This window comes from Podarcis pityusensis, assembly GCF_964106645.2.
Source record: "Podarcis pityusensis genome assembly, chromosome: 8".
Taxonomy (NCBI): Eukaryota; Metazoa; Chordata; class Lepidosauria; order Squamata; family Lacertidae; genus Podarcis; species Podarcis pityusensis.
Genome location: NC_138033.1, coordinates 87,575,153 through 87,594,962, shown reverse-complemented (window position 1 = coordinate 87,594,962; position 19,810 = coordinate 87,575,153). Strand labels below are relative to the sequence as shown.

The following is a 19,810-nucleotide window of genomic DNA, read 5'->3' as shown; positions in this document are numbered from 1 at the left end:
AGCAATTTTCCACCGTCTTGAACCTGGGAGCGGGGTGTCAGGACAGACGTCCTTGGGAAGTTCATTGACTATAGACAAACGTTTTTGACAGATAGTTAAAAGAAGAGAAACATATTGATTCCATTGTTCCCCTTCGCATCTAAAAGGAACAAAATATTGACAAAACATCTGAAAAAGGAAACTTTGTTGTTAGATCTGCTTTAAAAAAAAAAAAAGAGATGGATACAAATAGAAGCTTTTTCCCCTAGAGGGAGCTTGTGAAACTGTTATTAAATATTTAGATATTTCTAGATTTGTCTGGCAGGGCAAGAAGCCTAGAATAAAATTTAAAATACTAATGGATGCAAAGAAAAGAGGTGGATTTGCCCTGCCAGACCTTAAACTTTATTATGAATCAGCAGCTTTTTGCTGGCTGAAAGAATGGCTGCTTCTTGAAAACACAGACATTTTGGATTTAGAAGGCTTTAATAATGTATTTGGATGGCATGCATATCTGTGGTATGATAAGATCAAAGCACATAAAGCATTTAAAAACCATATTGTCAGGAAAGCATTGTTTAATGTCTGGATAAGATATAAGGACCTACTTGAAAATAAAACCCCAAGGTGGCTGTCACCGATGGAAGCGAAGGCTCTGAAAAAGCTCAATATGGAGGCCAAATGGCCGAAATATTGGGAAATTTTGGAACAAGAGGGAGATAAATTGAAATTGCAGAGCTTTGAAAAACTAAAAAATAAAGTGCGAGATTGGCTTCATTATTATCAAATAATGGAGGCATACAATCTGGAAAAGAAAATTGGCTTCCAGGTGGAAAAATCAAAATTGGAAACAGAACTGTTAGAACCCAAAACCAAGATTCTATCAAAGATGTATAACTTGCTGTTGAAATGGAATACTCAGGATGAAACGGTGAAATCTGCTATGATTAAATGGGCACAAGATGTTGGACATAACATCATGTTTGCTGACTGGGAACAGTTATGGACCACAGGTATGAAATTTACGGCTTGTAATGCCTTAAGAGAGAATATAATGAAAATGATTTACAGGTGGTACTTAACCCCAGTCAAGCTAGCAAAAATCTATCATTTGCCAGACAGTAAATGTTGGAAATGTAAAGAGACAGAGGGTGCTTTTTTTCACCTTTGGTGGACATGCCCAAGGATTAAGGCTTTCTGGGAAATGATATATAATGAACTGAAAAAGGTATTTAAATATACCTTTCTGAAGAAACCAGAGGCCTTTCTTCTGGGCATGGTCGGCCAATTGGTGCGAAGGGAGGATAGAACTTTCTTTATGTATGCTACAACAGCAGCAAGAATACTCATCGGGAAGTACTGGAAGACACAAGAATTGCCCATCCGAGAAGAATGGCAGATGAAAGTGATGGACTACATGGAACTGGCTGAGATGACCGGCAGAATTTGAGACCAGGGAGAAGGGTCGATGGAAGAAGATTGGAAAAAATTCAAAATATATCTTCAAAAATACTGCAATATAAAAGAATGTTAGAAAGAGGTTGGAAAAAGAATACTAGGTCGTTCTGGTAGATATGATATAATGGACTAAGCAAAAATGAGTTGATGAAATTGATGAAATAGAGGAGGTTTAATTACATTACTTTAATTTTAAAATACGTGAATGAAAATAAGGTTAGAAGGATTTGCTGGAAATACGATTTGAACTAGAATACAAAATTGGGAGGTGAGAGGAGGTCATGGAAATAAGTTAATGGAAAAGGTTATGTAAAGGTTTAATCTGTTTTTGTTTTATGTTTTTTTGTTTAATCTGTTTTTGCTTTATGTTTTTTTGTTTAATCTTTTACTGAAATTTTAATAAAAGTCATTTAAAAAAAAAAGGAATTGCTGAATTAACTAATTGAACTGGAATACAAAAAAGGGAGGTGTGAGGAGGTCAGGGAAACAAGCAAATGAAAGATAAGATATGGAAAGACTGATTTGTTTTTAACTGTTTTTACTTTGTATTTTCATTTTTGTTTCTTTTTTCCTTTTTTTTACTTTTTTCTCTTATTTTTGTAATATCTCGAAACTTTAATAAATATTATATATATATATATAAAAGAAACTGTTATTAAATCCGAACTAGGGAGCTTTGCAGCTGCAATAGATTAAGATCGTGGGACCAGACTTTGACCTTGAACAAGAATGTACTCGGAGGCTCTGGTGCTTGCCTTTTGCAAGACAAGTGCTTTATTGGAGCAGTTACATGAGAAGATGGATTTGATGACTGTTGTGATTGGAAATTTTGGACAGGCAGTGGGTACCTATATAGAACCCACTCAGGAATTAATCCAGGAGTGTGCTCTGACAGATCAGATGAGGGAGGAGGTTGTTGCTGGAGCCTCGGGAGGCAGAGATGGAGGGAACTGTGGCCCAGCAGGAACATGAGTTGTTGGATTTGACGAATGAACCTGGAAAAAGCCAGATTTGGAGAGATAGTGTTTTGTTTGGCTTGGAGATGGGGGGCTGGATAGACCCCCCCTATGCAGGGATGTTTTGACCTTTCAAGTCTGGCTTTGGGCCGGGAGGAGTTCGGAGTTGTGGGGGCCCTTAACTTTGGAGGGACCTTGAAACATGCTTTTAAATACCACATGGAGTTCAGTGTTGACTATGGAAAAGGGGTTGATCTGTCGAGAAGGGACAAAAATATTGTCAAGCTGGAGTCTCCCCGAGTGAAAGGAGCAGAAGACAAAGTAAAGTACAGGTATAAATATGAAGAAGACCTGCGGAAGGGACATGGAAGAGAATTAAGAGCCTCGGACATAAGGTTACCAGGTTAATGGACTAGATGGATGGGATAGAAAGGACTGACAAAACCCGAGACCAGGAGGAAGAGACGTTGGTTGAAGATTGGAAGAAAGTTTTAAAAAAAATTATTTAGGAAAGTTTTGTAAAAGTAATGAGTACAGTGGTGCCCCGCAAGACGAATGCCTCGCAAGACGGAAAACCCGCTAGACGAAAGGGTTTTCCGTTTTTGAGTTGCTTCGCAGGACGAATTTCCCTATGGGCTTGCTTCGCAAGACGAAAATGTCTTGCGAGTCTAGAGATTTTTTTTTCCGCTTCCCCCCCCTTTATCTAATCTGCTAAACCTTTAATAGCCTTTAATAGCCTTTTAGCAGCTAATCCCCTAAGCCTTTAAGCCTTTAATAGCTGCTAAACCGCTAATAGCGCTAATCCGTTAAGCCGCTAATAGGGTTGCTTTGCAAGACGAAAAAACCGCTAGACGAAGACTCTCGCGGAACGGATTAATTTCGTCTTGCGAGGCACCACTGTATTAGAAAAATGTTGGAATGAAATTATTTGGCTTTAGCAGAAATGTTAAAAAGAATTATGTAAGAATATGTTATGGTTAAGAGAATTTGGTATACATAAGATTTAAGTTTTAAATTTTAGGGCTTTTTATGGTAAGATAAGGTTAAAATAGATTAAGGTAATTTAATGACAGAATATTATGAAAGATGGAAAGGATTTGCTGAGACAACAACTAGAATAAAAAAAAGGGAGGTGCGAGGAGGTCGATGAAATAAGGTAATGACAGTTAAGGATTTGGGAATATTGCATCTGTTTTTAAATTTTTTGTTTATTTTTGCTTTTTGACTTTGATGTATTATGTGTTTTGTTTTCTCTCTTTGACTTTGATTTTTATTGATTTGTATTGTTTAATTGTTACTTCTTCTTTCCTTCTTTTTTTCTTTGTTTCTTTGTAATTTTAAAATTCTCAATAAATATCATTAAAAAAAAAAAAATTAGAGTAATCCATGACATATACTGGGTTCAACCAGATGTAGATTTTCTTGGGCACCAGTAAAATTGCTGGTTGTGAGGCAAAATGGCCTGGGACCATCTTGGCTGAAGGATCAAGTTCTCCTGCACAAACCAACCCAAGTCTTGAGATCTTCTTGAAAGGTCCCCATCTCAGTCCTGCCTAAGGCATGTAGATAGCATCTAAACATACTGTCTAAGGCATGTTTGGCAAGGGTGCAATGAGAGGCCTTCCTCACTCACTGGCTGGGCCTTACCTCTGGGATTCTCTCCTTAGGGTCTCTGCAGAAGACCTATTTATCAGGCATCCATCCTGATCCTCCTGCACAAAGCTTATGTGGAAATTTGGTTTTGGTTTGTCAAGCTGCCTTGGCTTTTTAAATGCATGGCTTACTTTAATATCCTTTAACAGGGCAGTTCTTGTTGGTTTCACCTGTTCTTATTTTATCATCACACACTTTTAAAAATGGGTTTATAGCATTTTTAAAAATCATAACCATCATCACTTGGTAAGCCACTTTGAATGCTTTGCATAGAATGGTTGGATATATATTGCAATTATAATAAATGAACAGTAAGTCAGACCTGCAGGAAAATCTTGCTGACAGATGTGCTTCTGTTCAGATTTCCTGCCAGCCACCCCTTTTACAGGATACTATTCTTTTTGTCCCTCCATCAACTCCCAGCATTCTGGGGTTTAGCCAACCAACTTCTACTCAGTGAGACCCATTGAAATTAATGAACATAATGAACATGCCTATTAATTTCAATGGGTCTACGTTGAGCACGACTGGCATTGGACACAGTCTTTGCCCGCTGAGCATGCTCAGTCCTTATTGTGTTGTTTTGGAGACTCCTTGCCCCCGATCCTTGGGATTAAGCTCTCTTCTGAGTGGATGGTACTGTTTGGGCTACGTAAGTGTCAGCACTTGGAGAATGAGTTTGCTGTAGTTTTATGTAGGATAAATGAACATGTCAGCCTAGTGTGTAGCTGCTCTAAGCTTCCCACCTGTGAAAGGGAGCCAGACTACAGGGGCAAATAGTGAAGCTTCTCTCTTCCAGCAACCACCAAATGTGTAGGCTCAGCAGCAGCTAACTTGGCACCCTTCAGCAGTTGTCAGGGATGGTGGGAGCTGCAGTTCACAGCAACTGGCTACTCCTGGTGCAGTGGGGAAATGGAGGCAGGAAATTTACCTGCTGGATCCCGGGATTGGTAGCGCTGTAGATGCCACGAGTCTCCACGTGTTCAGGCACCAGCCCACAGGTGTGGAGGAGATGGAGAGCCATGCGCTCTTTTGGAGGCCCCAGGAAGCCATGTGAAGGTAGTTTAGTCTCTGAAAGGGGAGTGTCAAGTACAATAGAATCAGCACTTATTCAGCCAAATGTATCACAGACTTCCATGCAGGGCAAAGGGGGCCACAATTATAAATAAAATTCTGCTCCAAGGCAGCCTGTGTTCTACAATTTATATGCATTGTGCAACATGAGCACATTTGCAGAGTGCTTCTTCTGGGGGAGCATTTTCCCTTGCATTATGCTCTTCCCACAAACCTTTGTGGGGATTTATTGGGTGGGGATTTATTGGATTTATTATTATTATTATTATTATTATTATTATTATTATTATTACTATTATCATCATCATTATTATCTTTCTTTGTTTGTTTATTGTGATTTTATGTTGTAACCACCCTGAGGCCTGTGGGTATATGGCAGTATACAAATGTTAATAATAATAATAATAATAATAATTTGCTGCTTGGTGAATGTCAGACAAACCATGGTTAAGGACAGGTGCTGGGTTCACACATAATACCAAGCTATAAATAAAACAAACCATGGGCCACCAAATATCCATGGCTTCAGATCATGCTTTGTTGGCAATAAACAAACCATTTTGTGAAGTCATTGGGCAGGGTTCACACATAATGCTAAGGCATAGAGTAACAAACTATAGTTTAATTAATCTTCCTTTAGCATTAAATATGTGCCGAACCATTGCTCTCACACCCAGAGAGGACAGGTGAGCAGGAAGCAACAACGAGGAGGAGGAACAGCAAGCCAGAGCTTCAAAGGATTGGCAGTGGGCTCCCTTTTAGCAGGTGCTTAGTGATGCCAGTGGCAGGTGCTGACCTCGGGCTCAACCTTCAGAGCAGCTCAAGCCCCCTTCTCTCTTGCTCTGTGGGAATATTTTGAAGTACTTACCAAAGTCAGACAGCTGATAAATCTTGCTTCGGAAAGTGGCTCTGCTGCCATCTTCACTTATATCTGGCTGAGGTATGTTCTTGGTCCGAGCGTAATTCTCCAAGAGCTGGCTTGGAAGAAGCTGGTCTCGCCACTGGGTGGGGCCACATCTGTACGAGAAAGGAGCGATCAGGAGGTCAAGTGGCATCTGCAGGGGGGGCTACCTGAGGGATTTAGTTTCTCCTAGACTGCAGAAAATGTTTATTTCATGAACTGGTTTAATGCCCTAAAAAAATGTCTACAGGGCAATTATTTTTCTGCTCTGTTGGGAAGAAAGATTAGCTAATTGTTCATTTTCATTTCACCTACTTCATTCCTATCTCTGGAAAAGTAAATAGAGACTTTAAAGAGAAGGAACTTGTTAAGCTAATATTAATATTGCTTGCTAAAACGGTAAGATGAACACATAGTGGAAATATTTCTGGTGCTCCAGGGCAGGTATATTGTGGATCACAGAGAGAAGACAAACATGACCTAAAAACCGAGTGTTTTGTTGATGAAACATTGATATGTAGCTTATGAAATGACCACTGGCAGTTCATTAGTTAAGGCTGGTGCTCCTGCCCTGCCAGGGGACGTGGCAATGACACTGCTGTTGGGGAAGGCATCTCTGTGGGGCTGCCCCCTTGAACTGGCTGCTCCCAGCTCTTGCAGCAAAACCATGGGCTCTGACAATGAGCCCATCTGAAGCAGCTGCCTGCATGAGTCCAGAGGGCACCCGCTTAACACCTATGCTCATTGCTACTTACACGCAGTAGGACTGTGGAAGGCCACAGTTGGCTCCATAGCGGGACAGGATCCGGTCCTCCAGGTCAATGGTGGTGTCTCCAATTACATCATCAGGGGAAAACATGTCAAAGTCATAGAATGAGATCTTCAATTCCTTTTCTGTTGGGATGTTGCACATAATCTCAAACATCCTGTGGCGGTCAAGGAAAAGAGTAGAGGAATAAATAAATATGTATGTATGCCACTACTGCGGCCCGCGTTTTCTTAGCTCAAAAATGGAAAATGAGTGAGGTCCCAACTAAAGAAGAATGGAAAGCATAAGCTGATGGAATATGTGCAGCTTGTGGACCTAACATAGAATAAGAGAACAAGAAGAACATACATTTAGAGAAGATTCGAAAATATTTATTGAATATACGGGGGGAAATTGTGTACACTTGAAAACGTTGGCAACATTAAGATAAATTCAACAGTGTAAATAAGTTTTGATGGGTGTAATAATGGAATATTGAATGGTTTATAGTTTACGTAAAATATGTGGTGCTGTGGGTTAAACCACAGAGCCTAGGACTTAGAATCATAGAATCATAGAGTTGGAAGAGACCACAAGGGCCATCGAGTCCAACCCCCTGCCAAGCAGGAAACACCATCAGAGCACTCATATGGTTGTCAAGCCTCTGCTTAAAGACCTCCAAAGAAGGAGACTCCACCACACTCCTTGGCAGCAAATTCCACTGTCGAACAGCTCTTACTGTCAGGAAGTTCTTCCTAATGTTTAGGTGGAATCTTCTTTCTTGTAGTTTGGATCCATTGCTCCGTGTCCGCTTCTCTGGAGCAGCAGAAAACAACCTTTCTCCCTCCTCTAGGTGACATCCTTTTATATATTTGAACATGGCTATCATATCACCCCTTAACCTCCTCTTCTCCAGGCTAAACATGCCCAGCTCCCTTAGCCGTTCCTCATAAGGCATCGTTTCCAGGCCTTTGACCATTTTGGTTGCCCTGCTCTGGACACGTTCCAGTTTGTCAGTGTCCTTCTTGAACTGTGGTGCCCAGAACTGGACACAGTACTCCAGGTGAGGTCTGACCAGAGCAGAATACAGTGGCACTATTACTTCCCTTGATCTAGATGCTATACTCCTATTGATGCAGCCCAGAATTGCATTGGCTTTTTTAGCTGCCGCGTCACACTGTTGGCTCATGTCAAGTTTGTGGTCAACCAAGACTCCCAGATCCTTTTCACATGTACTGCTCTCAAGCCAGGTGTCCCCCATCTTGTATTTGTGCCTCTCATTTTTTTTGCCCAAATGCAATACTTTACATTTCTCCCTGTTAAAATTCATCTTGTTTGTTTTTGCCCAGTTCTCTAATCTGTCAAGGTCGTTTTGAAGTGTGATCCTGTCCTCTGGGGTGTTAGCCACCCCTCCCAGTTTGGTGTCATCTGCAAATTTGATCAGGATGCCCTTGAGTCCATCATCCAAGTTGTTGATAAAGATGTTGAATAAGACCGGGCCCAAGACAGAACCCTGTGGCACCCCACTAGTCACTCTTCTCCAGGATGAAGAGGAACCATTGATGAGCACCCTTTGGGTTCGGTCAGTCAGCCAGTTACAAATCCACTGAGTGGTAGCATAGTCAAGACTGCATTTTACCAGCTTCTTTACAAGAAGACTTGCTGATCAGAAGGTCGGCGGTTCGAATCCCCGTGACGGGGTGAGCTCCCATTGCTTGGTCCCTGCTCCTGCCAACCTAGCAGTCTGAAAGCACTTCAAAGTGCAAGTAGATAAATAGGTATCGCTCTGGCGGGAACGTAAATGGCGTTTCCGCACGCTGCTCTGGTTTGCCAGAAGCAACTTAGTCATGCTGGCCACATGACCCGGAAGCTGTACGCCGGCTCCCTCGGCCAATAAAGCGAGATGAGCACCACAACCCCAGAGTCGGTCATGACTGGACCTAATGGTCAGGGGTCCCTTTACCTTTAAAATATGTAGGGATTTATGGTATGCAAAATGAACCATAAAAGAAGAAGAGAAGTCATTGATATTTTAAGGATGTTTAAATGTGTATTTAAAATTGTAAAACAGAAAATTTAATAAAAATTATATATAAAAAAACGGAAAAGAGGAGAGGAAATAATCCCTTTCCCTTCCCACCTCTGAACGCTTGTTGTGCTCTGTACATTCCAAGGATAAGTCACGGTAGGGATGCACCTGTGTCTTAACAACCCTTTCCTATCCCAGTAGCTTCCTGCCCTGCCCTGTACCAGAGGTGGGGACAGCATCCGCAGAATGAGCGCGAAGAGATTAGCCTTGGCAGGCAGAGGCTCTGAGGGAGTGTGCCAGACCTACCTCCCAAAGACGGGCTCCAGAGTGTTGGGAATATACTCCTCCCTCTCTCCAACCTTTTTCTTCCCGACCTTGATTTTGATGTAGGGGTCACACTGTAAGGGGACACAGTTCAATGCAGAATGTTAAGAGACCAGACCCTCAAACAGGGTCCAGCCACACCTGCTGTAGAGGAAGCCTCCTATCACATAACACGGGGAAGCTCAGAGCAGGAAGCGAGAACCGCAGGCAAGCAAAGAACACAGCTCTTGTGATTACCAGACCATTGCTGTCCTTTGGCTCTAGGTTAAAGGCTCGGATGATGTAAATCCGGACCAGACATGACTCGCAGACGTTGTCGGGAAGTTCCTGGAATTGGCGTGGAGGGGGTGGGACATTGGGATCTTCTGGTAAAGGATAGATCCGGAAAAGTCCCTGCCGGAGAAAGCACTGTTTCATTTAGTTACCAGCTCCACTGCCCCCACCCCAGAAGTAGCAGCTGGCAAGGCCACATTGTTCTCCTGGCTGCCCAATGCTCATTGCTCTGTGCTCCTGTGCCTGTTCCATGCTGAGCGCCCTGCTCTTGGCAAGGGGTGCAAGGTGTTGGGAAGCTGGGAGAGCAATGCAGCCCCACCTACACCCCCCCCCCCAGCCGCTACTGCCTGGAAAGGCTTCAAGAATACAGCTTGTTGTTGCTCGAAGCTGCCATAATCTCTCCCCTGCTGATTTCCTGCTTCTCATGCAGATGCCAAGAGACCAAGAAGCCTTGCACAAAGAAAACTGGACTCTAGTCCATGAAAGTGTGCGCCACGACAATTTGTTAGACTTTAAGGTGCCAAAGACGTTGTGCTGCTTTTGCTGCAACACTGGCTAGTCAGGCTACTCCTGGGGATGAAACCCACATGCAAAACTTGGCAACTCTGCTTCTGAAGACTATATGTTGTTTAATATACACCTGAAGCAGAGTGGGAAGTCAGTCTCCTGAAAACAGTCTCCAGGGTGGAATTTCTGTGGATTTTTATAGATGGCTAGAAAGCAGGGCCACTTGGGGCAGGCCCTCACCTTGAACTGACCCCCCACTCTGGGGTCATCATCTTTCACCAGCCCTCGGTGCAGCTGAAAGGTCTGGCAGAAATCCTGTAGGCCATGGAATTCAGGCACTTCTTCCAGTTCACAGCTATACATCTGGGAGAAGGGGACACAGACGCTGGCTTAGCACCTTGGCTGGGTTCCCTGCAGCGTGTACACCTGCTCAGTGCTTCAGCCATCTTTCCCCAGGCATTGAGTTAAATTCATTTTCTTACATTTAAGAACATCAGAATGTAAGAGCCTTCTGGGTCAGGCCCAGCAGCCTGTTCTCACAGTGGCCAGCCAGAAGCCCGTGGGAAACCCGCCAGCGCAAGAGCATCCCACACAAGGCCCAGCAACTGGGATTCAGAAGCAACTGGGATTCTGCCTCTGACTGTAGAGGCAGAACACAGCCATCATAGCTAGTAGCCATTGATAGCCCCCTCCGCCATCTTTTAAATTCATCCAGATTGGTGGCCATCGCTGCCTCTTGTGGGAGTGAACTTCCCAGTTTAACTATGCAATGTGTGAAGAAATACATTCATTTGTCTGTCCTGAATCTTTCAACTTTCACCTTCCTTCAACATCCCTGAGTTCTCGTATTATGAGAGAGGGGGAAATACCTTTCTCTAGCCACTTTCTTCCCAGCACCCACAATTTTATATACCTCTATCATGTGTCTTCTTACTTGCCTTTTCTTTAAACTAAAAAGACCCAAATGGGTATTTTGTTGCCCTTTTCTAAATATTTTCCAACTCAACAATATCCATTTTGAGTTGAGGCATCCAGAACTGTACACTGTACTCCAAGTGTGGTTGCATCATAGATTTGCATCATGGCATCATGATATTGGCAGTTTTATTTTCAATTCCTTCCCTAATGATCCCTATGTGCATCATTCACTCTTGTTTACACAGAATGGCAGCGTTTGCCATTTTGCTGCCCATTCATTCAGTTTGGAGCGATCCTTTTGGAGTTCTTCACAATCCTTTTTGCTTTAATAACCCTAAAAACAACAACTAGATCCCTGCAGTATCTCTACAAACATGAGTTTGGGGACAGATGTTAGTTGAGGAAACCTGCCGTTCTGCCTTGCATTCTGCTTGGGCTGCTACCCCTCCCCCCACAGCACAGGCACCTTCAAACTATCAAAGCCCTTCTCCAGGTAATGTCCACTCTTTGACAGATCTCCCATAGTCACGTAGTACTTGCTCCACCAGTCCACCTCCTCTTCCTCTTCTTCCATCTCCTATATGGGGAGAAGTAAATTCAGTTCACCTCCACATCACATGCTCTCAGAGCAAAACAACATTCGTTCGGATCCAAACTTGACTTGTGGGATCTGATCTGTAGAATATGTTCAGATTATAGGAGGCAGCACAATAGCCCAAACATTTTGCGATGCTCCCTCAGCTACTGTTTCTACACAAGTTTTTTACTAAAATTGGAAGAAGTCAGAGGGGTGGGGCTTGTGGGTTTTATGACGGATCCTTCTACGCCCCCCCCCATCTGAATTGTCACCAGTCTTTGTTTTGATGACTGAAGCACCACATCACAATTTACCCCCCTCCCTAATCAACAAGAAATCAAGCAGGGGAGTGGCTTGGGAGCCTCCAGATCTGTACGGATCCAGCACCCACGATCAAGATGACCCTTAGCTTTGATGGCATCATGACTTACCTTCTCTTCTTTCCTAAAGGGCCTTTTCCAGAACCAGGCCTTGTAGGCTTTGCCCAGCTCCTGCAAGAAGCAGCAGAATAACTCTCACAAGCCCAACAGCCATCCGACTTTGTTCCTCCTTCAAGGGAACCCCATAGTTTCTCTCTTCCCTGGGAGACTAGGCTTTTTTGGCTACCACTACTTACATGGCAGCATCTGTGCCATAGGCTGTGGCCTGAAAAGTGGCTAAAGCTAAGGAAGTGAAATGCAAAACCAAAAGACAGAAGCCTTAAAAAGAGAGAAAAAGGGAAAGGAAGGCAAGGAAGAAGAAAAACAGGAAGTTTGGCAATAGCTTAACCTGCTTGGATGAAGGACCTAGAAAGAATTTGCTCCGTTCCACCTGCTATGGTGGCTGAATGAGAACTGAGCAGGAAGGTGTAGGATCTATGCTTTGGGGCATGCACACAACACAAATGTGTAGGCTACTCCGCAGAGCTTCCGAGCCAGCACAATCCTTGGGGGTTTGCAGCCCACCACTCTCTGTCCCCAAACATCTGCTGCCTGAGGTGGGTGTCTCACTCTGTCTAATGGTAGGTCCAGCCCTGAATGAAGAAGACCTGAGCTTCCCTGGATGAGGCTTTCCCTCCTGCTACCAATCCATTGCAGAGGCATGTGCGGTGTGCTGTTGGGGGATCACTCATAGTTGACGCAAGGTTATGCTGAGGCCCAAGAAGCCCAGCCAGCACCCCATGTGAACATGCTTGCAAAATTCATGAAACCAAGAATACTTTCAGAATCTCAGAGATACCAAAATACATTGATATAGAACATGGGAAGTTAGGGCTCACCCACACTTACCTTCCACCCCACACTTTCTAGGCACAAGTTTGTGCTTTAATAAATTGCCGTGTCCAAGCACTTTTTTGGCCCACTGTTTCCCCCAGGAAAACCTGCTCTTTAACACTAATTGGAACAAACGGCAATTTGGATGGTTGTTTGCTCCAATTCAGCAGTAAAGAGCATGTTTCCAAGGAGAAAGCACTGGGGAAACAAACAAACACACACACACACACACACACACACACACACACACACACCTGTGCCTAGAAACATGGCTCAAAAGGAAGTATCAATTAGCCCTTGGAAACCCACCATCGTAGGAGGAGACCAGGGCTCTTAAAGGTTCATTCTTTCCATCGGCCTGTAGAGAGCCTGATAAATGTAGACCTTCTTCAAGGAAGGAAGGAAGGAAGGAATTGAATCAAATAGTGGCAAAACAATGAGATGCAGCAACACTTACCTTCTTTCTCTTTGTCTTGGCAATGGCTGTTTGGGGAAGGGAAAAATTGAGAAGACGTGGAATTAATAATAGCAAACTTTGAAAGGTTTGACAGTGGAAACAAGCAGGAACAAAATTGCTTGCAAATGCTTTTAGGAGGTGGACAGCCATTAGTTTAGTATAGCTTGCTCATCCTTTGGAAAGCTCAGAGAGGCTTCCACGAAGCTCCCTGGTTCTCTCAGGCAGGGATCAATGTTGCTGAACTGAAACTCCCATCATCCCTGGCCATTGTCCATGCTTGCTGTGGCTGATGGGAGATGTAGTTCAGCAACCATCTGGAGGGCTACAGGTTCCTCACACCTAAGTTACAGCAACAACCGGTGTTCCCAGACCATGCAGCTGGCATGCAAGGCCAGGTAACCCACAACACAGATGTGGAAGCAACCCATAAGGCACTTCAGACCCACCCTTCCCAGGAGTGACTTGGGCAGTGGCGCAGCAGGAGTAGCCTCCTGGAAGTGGCATCGCTGCCGCTTACTGGGAAGGACAAGGTGGCAGTGAGGTCAGGGTTGTGCAGGTACACTGGCAGAGCCAATTCAGTCCTTTGGCACAAACCAAACCTTGCTAAGCGCCAGTGGCACTGCTGCTATGGGCTATTGCTGTGGCTCTGCTCCACTGGGCAAGGCACTCCTGTTCCCCGGAGCTGACAAAGACATACATGAGGCTATCCTTTTTCTGTCCTTGCAGTGGCCTTGAGAGTGTGTGGCTGGCATGGAGACCTATATTTCCTGTGCTGCAACCAAAAGCAGCTGGTGGAAGGAGGAGGAGAAGTTTGCAGGGAGAAAGTGACAGGTGGGAAAGGGTTAAGCACACCCTGCGGCTCCTCTGCAGCCTCTCTCCCCAATTGCCACTTTGCAGCTGTTTGGAGGCAACTGGGGAGTCCAACGCCATGTTTGCAGCCAGGAATATAGCTTTGTTCAGCCCTAAGAATAAACTCTTGCAATGGAACTCAGCAGCACTTAAGTTTGTTTTTGGTTGTTAGTTTGTTAATGTGGCTAATATTGTGGATTATGAGTGCTGTAGTGCTTTGTGAGTCTTATAACATGACCTGTGTTGTGGCTGTGCTGTTTAGCTTATTTTTTTAGTTGTTTTGTTAATAGTGTTTTATAGAAGGTGCTTGTTTTACTGATTATTTGTTAATTATTCTATAATTGTGGTGTTCTATCATGTTATTGTCATTGATTGTTTGTGAGCCACTTTGTGACTCATGTGAGTGAAAAGCAGCATAGAAAATGAAATGAACTCACTCCTGTAAGGTGGAGCCTACCTCTGACAGGGAGATTATGGGCCTTCCTTTCTTCCCAGGGGTCACAGTAGTACTGGCTCATGGATCTCACAGTCGCTTGGCCCACCACAGGCTTAAATCCAAACTCTCTGTGGTCTACCACCTTCAGTTCGATAGGAAGCGCATAATCTTCATCCACAGGCAGGTACTAAGAGAGATCAGGGGGGGCTGCATGAGGTTCTTCCAGGAGAGGAACGGCTGGGGGATCCATTTGAGGAATGATGAGACAAAGACAGCTGGGCACATACTGTCATGCTGTTCAAGGGAGGAGATTACACCTCTAAGGTTTCAGTATAGCTAGTAATTAAAAAGATGCCTATTTAAATGAGCATGCCTGGCCTAAAGATGCTTGCTTAGATAAGCATTCGTGGCTCTTGACGACACACGCTACCAATTTGGCTAGAGGCAGGGCAGGCCCAAGACATTTTGTCACCTGAGGCAAACCACAAAATGGCATCCCCTCTCCTCCCACGAGGGAAGAAAGGGTGAGAGAAGATCTACATCTGGAACAAGGGTGGGAGGAGACCAGCAGTGCCTCCTGTTCACTAAGATCCCATATGGGACAGCTGAATATTCCTGCATTGCAGGGGGCTTGGCTGGATGATCCCATGGGTCCCTTCCAACTCTACAATTCTATAGGTTTCTAAGAAGCTACTGTGGAGGTGGCATGGGGGGCCTGCTGAGGAGGCAGCAGATCCAGCCCCCAAGGAGCACGCTGCAACTGTTGGTACACCGTGGGGGCAGCAGTGGGCAATGCATTCCTTGGAGGCCAGATTTGCTGCCCCTGTGAATCCTGCTGCTTGAGGCGGTCGCCTCACCTTGCCTCATGGGTGGGCTGGAGGAAAAGTATAGCTAGTAAAGGAGACATGAGGCAAAAGGTCACAGTGAAAATGTGGATTTCAAAATCTGATTAGCAAACTCTAAAATGGTGGAGATGATGATGATGATGATGATGATGATGATGATTGGAGGAGAGGTTAGTTTCATCTCGAGTCTTAAGATTTGCCCTTGGAAACTGTCTATGCCAGGGGCCCACTCACCACTTTCATGAGGTAGATATTGATTGGAAAATTGGAGTGCTCTTGCAGATTCCTGATGACTGGCGTCTGAAGCGTTTCTCCTCCACACTCTATGATGAGACTCGGATTGCTGATGGCCAGCAGATTGTAGGTCTTCATGTCCCGCAGGCCCCAAGCCAGGATCTGTGGGAAGATAGTGATAAATATTTATAAAAGCAACAGCTCAGCAGAAAGTGGGGCCACAGGGCCTGAGGCTCTGCTTTCTGGATTGGCTGCAGGGTTGGACCAATCCATCCATTTTACTTCCCCTGAACCTTTGAAGAATTAAATGATAATTGTGGGGTTTACACCCCCCCGTGCAATCTTTTAAATTCATGATGCTTTATCCCCCCCCCCCCAATGCATGCTGTAAGCCACCCAGAGTGGCTGGGGAAACCCAGCCAGATGGGCAGGGTAATAATAATAATAATAATAATAATGATGATGATGATAATAATAATAATAATAATAATAACAACATCATCTTGTGGCTTTACACTCACCTCAATGGCCATCAGCCTTAAGATGGGCCGGATTCCTTTTGGGATTATGTATGTCCCATCCTTCCATGCAGGCGGTGGAAGCTTTCCTAAGGATCCATCCTGTAGAGAGGATGAAGAGCTCTGCTGAACAGAGATCTACTTTTCTTTTTTTAGCCAGTGATAAATGACATTTTCTCCTCAGTCTTTAGTTGGAGGATAACTATTGGCTTTACGAGCCCCTGAGAGCAAATCTGGAGAGTAGAAATCTAGAGAGTAGGGTGTAGTAGACAAATTTCTTTTGCCCTGCTTAGACATGCTGGAGCTTTGAGACACTTGGTTGCAGAAGGCTTTTGAAATGATGCCGGGGCAGCAGGTTGCTCCTTCAAACCTCCCAGATGTTTTGAATTACAACTCCCATCATCCCCAGGGAAGGTGGCTGTGAGGAGTAGAACTGATGGGAGCTGTAGTCCAAAATATCTGGAGGGCACCAGGGATAGTGAAGGCTGCTTTAGAGCCTCTGGGAAACTCAAAGAAAATTGTTGCTTGCGACTGCATGACTCTTTTATCCAGTTTTTTAAAGGAGTTGTAGCTTAATTTGGGTTTATTCCGGTGTAACTAAATGTCAGGAGTGAGCCAGCAGTAAATCACACCGCTGAAGCTGGAGTGAACTTTCTGTTAGCAAGAACAGAGTCTGCACAGATTTGGAGGAATGCCAGGCCCAGTGAGCACAGCAGCTCATGTCTGGTAGGTCTTGCCTCCTGGATCAGTTGCCAAGCCTGAAAGTCTCTGCCTCACCACAGCCACCTAAGTTCCCTCCTCTCCAGGACCTTTCTCAAGCAATTGGAGACTGTGTTTGCATGAAGTCAACCTCTCCCCCACCCTTTTCATGCTTCTTGTGTTCCTGGGAGACCACAGGAGAGGGGAGCTTGTCGGAGCAGGAAGGGGGAACGGACTCCTGTCACTTTGCCTGACTCATCTCTGCCTCTTGGCCTCCCTCATCCCACTTTCCTGCTTCAGCTTATGACTCTGATTCTGGACTCTGCTACAGACTCTCCCAGCTCACTGAGACCTGTTACCTCTCCAGCTTCTGACACCACTTTCCAGGCTTCTCCCACTTCTCCCAGTGACCACTCACTGTTGTCCCACCACCACTGCCCAGACTCTGTGCCTTCTTCCCTTGAGAGTTCTCCTGCTAGTTCCACCATTCCTCTGCATCACACCAGTCCATGATACTAACGCATAACCTGCCATAAGGCATAATTTAATTTGTTACCTTCTTGTCCAACAGAAGCTCAAAAGCAGCCAGGAGCTGTCCGGAATCCTCCTGTTCTTTGATGATTGTATACTTCTGGAGGCGGGGTAGTCTTCGTGAGCTGAGATCCAGGTGCACACTTGGGATGCACAAGCTCCTTCCCATGAAATAATGGGAGTGGCCCTGAAAGAGACACAGAACAAGGGGTGAAGGTTTTCCAGGCTAGGTGCGCAAGAGGAGTGGTCAAAAGCCAATAGTAGATTTGGCTGCCTGTATGTGGGCAATAGTGTAGGGTCAGAAAGCAAACAGACAGGAAATGTTGGACATGCTGAAGACTGTACTTGGTGATATAATCTAGTTGTTCCCTTATGTGGAAATTACAGTCTGAAGCAGCTGGAGGGCACCAGGATGGGGAAGGCCAAGTTTAAAAGAGACTGGGGTGGGCGAATCCATCAATTTCAGTTTCTCTCTTTTCTGATCTTACATTCAGTTCTCCCCATTTCCACATTAGTTTGTGATTTTTTTATTTTCAAAAAAGTTCTCATGAAAATTCATATGCATCTCAGTGCAAATTTCTCCTAACTGTATACATTTTTGCCTAACACTTACATTTCTGCAAAGCAGTGTTTCCTAATATAATGCATTTTTCTATGTTATTTTCACATATATTTTTATGAACACTTTACTCAAACATATGCATTTTTGTACATGTTACATGGAGGGAGAACTACATTGCAAAATTCAAAGAAGTGTGAATTCTGAAGGGTGTGTGTGTTTCTGTTTGTGTGTTGTTGAGAAGTGCTGCGAATTAGGTAGATTTGCCTTTAAATGTGAACCAAATCAAATTTCTTCTCCATCCTTACCAGAGAGCAATCTCCATTTTGAACTGGACTTATGGATATTTGTAACATTTAAGGATTGCTTGCCTTATTTTCAGCAGTATAGCTCTTGAATTCTGGCAAGTATTTTGATATGAGTAAACATTGTCTTTTTCTTGTTTACTCAGTAGTCTGAGAGTGATTTCTTTGTTAAGAGGGAAACATAAAACAGGCAGAAGGTAATCCAAGTCTATCAAAAGCATCCTTGGAAATCACAATTACTCTAGAAGGTTACCCTGACCTGTGGCCCCCGGAGGGTGGACCAAGAATGAATTTGGCTCCTGGGCTGGAAAAAAATTAGTCACCCCAAACTAAAGAAAGTGTTTGTTGACATATGTTGCATGGAATTCACTGCCATGAGATGTGGTGTTTTGTCACATTTACAAGTTGACTAATTTATAAAAGGATGTCACATAGAGGAGGGAGAAAGGTTGTTTTCTGCTGCTCCAGAGAAGCGGACACGGAGCAATGGATCCAAACTACAAGAAAGAAGATTCCACCTAAACATTAGGAAGAACTTCCTGACAGTAAGAGCTGTTCGACAGTGGAATTTGCTGCCAAGGAGTGTGGTGGAGTCTCCTTCTTTGGAGGTCTTTAAGCAGAGGCTTGACAACCATATGTCAGGAGTGCTCTGATGGTGTTTCCTGCTTGGCAGGGGGTTGGACTCGATGGCCCTTGTGGTCTCTTCCAACTCTATGATTCTATGATTATGGAGGAGGGGGTCTTATCAGGGACCATTACAAATGATAGCCAAATGGAACCTCCACGTTCAGAGGTAGTCTACCTCTTAATATCAGATACTGAGGATAAATGAAAGAGGAGGGCTGTTGCCTTCCTGTCCTGCTTGTGGACTTCCTAGAGATAGATTAACTGGGAAACAGGATGCCTGAATAGGTGGGTCTTTGGTTTGATATAGCAGGGCTCTTAAATTGTTACTCAAGATAAAAGGCTGGAGGGAAAGCACCGGGAATGCCTTCTGGACTGCCCACGGTGCTGTTATCACAGGTTAATAATGCCAGAAAAGAGATGCCTGAATTTCAGTTGCCCTTTTGCTTGCCACCTTTTTCTGTTGACTTCATGGGCCTGTGAAGAGAGCCCCATGCCTATCTCAGGGTTAGGTCATTGGCTTTGCATGCAGAAGTTCCCAGGTTCAATCCCTGGCATCTCCAGGTAGGGCTGGGAAAGACTGTGTTGGAAATCCGCTGCCAGTCAGCATACAGATAATATCATGCTAGACGGGCCAATGGTCTGGCTCAGCGTAGGGAAACTTCCTATGCACATACACTTGCGTCAAAGTCAAAGACCTCCAAGGCCACCACAGGCGGCTCTTGCTCAGTTGCTCGAGGGTCTCCATAGATCAAGATGTTTTCAAAGATAAGGGTCTGGTCCCAGCAGGGGTGCAGCGTGCCAGAGATGGTCTGGGTATGTTGGCTCATGTGAAGGAAGGAAACGTGGGCCAAAGGATCTAGCAGAGAGGAAATAACAGGAGATGGAGGAATTACTGATACAGAGTCAAATATCACCTACATGTTTTCCAAGATAACACTACGCTATAAGCTTAAAATGGATGAATAGCCATTCACACACCCCTCTTTCTTGGGAATTCTGGGAACTCTAGTTTTAAGGTGGGTGAGTCTAGGGATCTCCAACAGAGAATTCTCAACATTTGCACTCCCAACCCACCACTGGATTGGCCCAACTGTACTGTG

General features: G+C 44.4%; 1 protein-coding gene across 5 annotated transcripts in view; it reads right to left on the bottom strand.

Moving 5' to 3' along the window:
* Positions 1-19,810, bottom strand: part of FER1L5 (fer-1 like family member 5) — a 93,758-nt gene that overhangs the window by 13,150 nt on the left and 60,798 nt on the right. For 3 of the 5 annotated variants that reach the window (XM_081017231.1, XM_081017233.1, XM_081017232.1), the window contains 14 exons: positions 19,385-19,566; positions 17,245-17,406; positions 15,993-16,091; positions 15,472-15,633; positions 14,414-14,579; positions 13,108-13,133; positions 11,829-11,888; positions 11,287-11,397; positions 10,143-10,265; positions 9,360-9,515; positions 9,105-9,196; positions 6,777-6,947; positions 5,989-6,137; positions 4,978-5,117 (listed from right to left, as the gene is read on the bottom strand). In XM_081017231.1, coding sequence (XP_080873357.1) covers positions 4,978-5,117; positions 5,989-6,137; positions 6,777-6,947; positions 9,105-9,196; positions 9,360-9,515; positions 10,143-10,265; positions 11,287-11,397; positions 11,829-11,888; positions 13,108-13,133; positions 14,414-14,579; positions 15,472-15,633; positions 15,993-16,091; positions 17,245-17,406; positions 19,385-19,566 — 1,799 coding nt within the window. The remainder of the gene's footprint in view (positions 1-4,977; positions 5,118-5,988; positions 6,138-6,776; positions 6,948-9,104; positions 9,197-9,359; positions 9,516-10,142; positions 10,266-11,286; positions 11,398-11,828; positions 11,889-13,107; positions 13,134-14,413; positions 14,580-15,471; positions 15,634-15,992; positions 16,092-17,244; positions 17,407-19,384; positions 19,567-19,810) is intronic. The other 2 variants (XM_081017234.1, XM_081017235.1) reach the window with 2 other exon arrangements.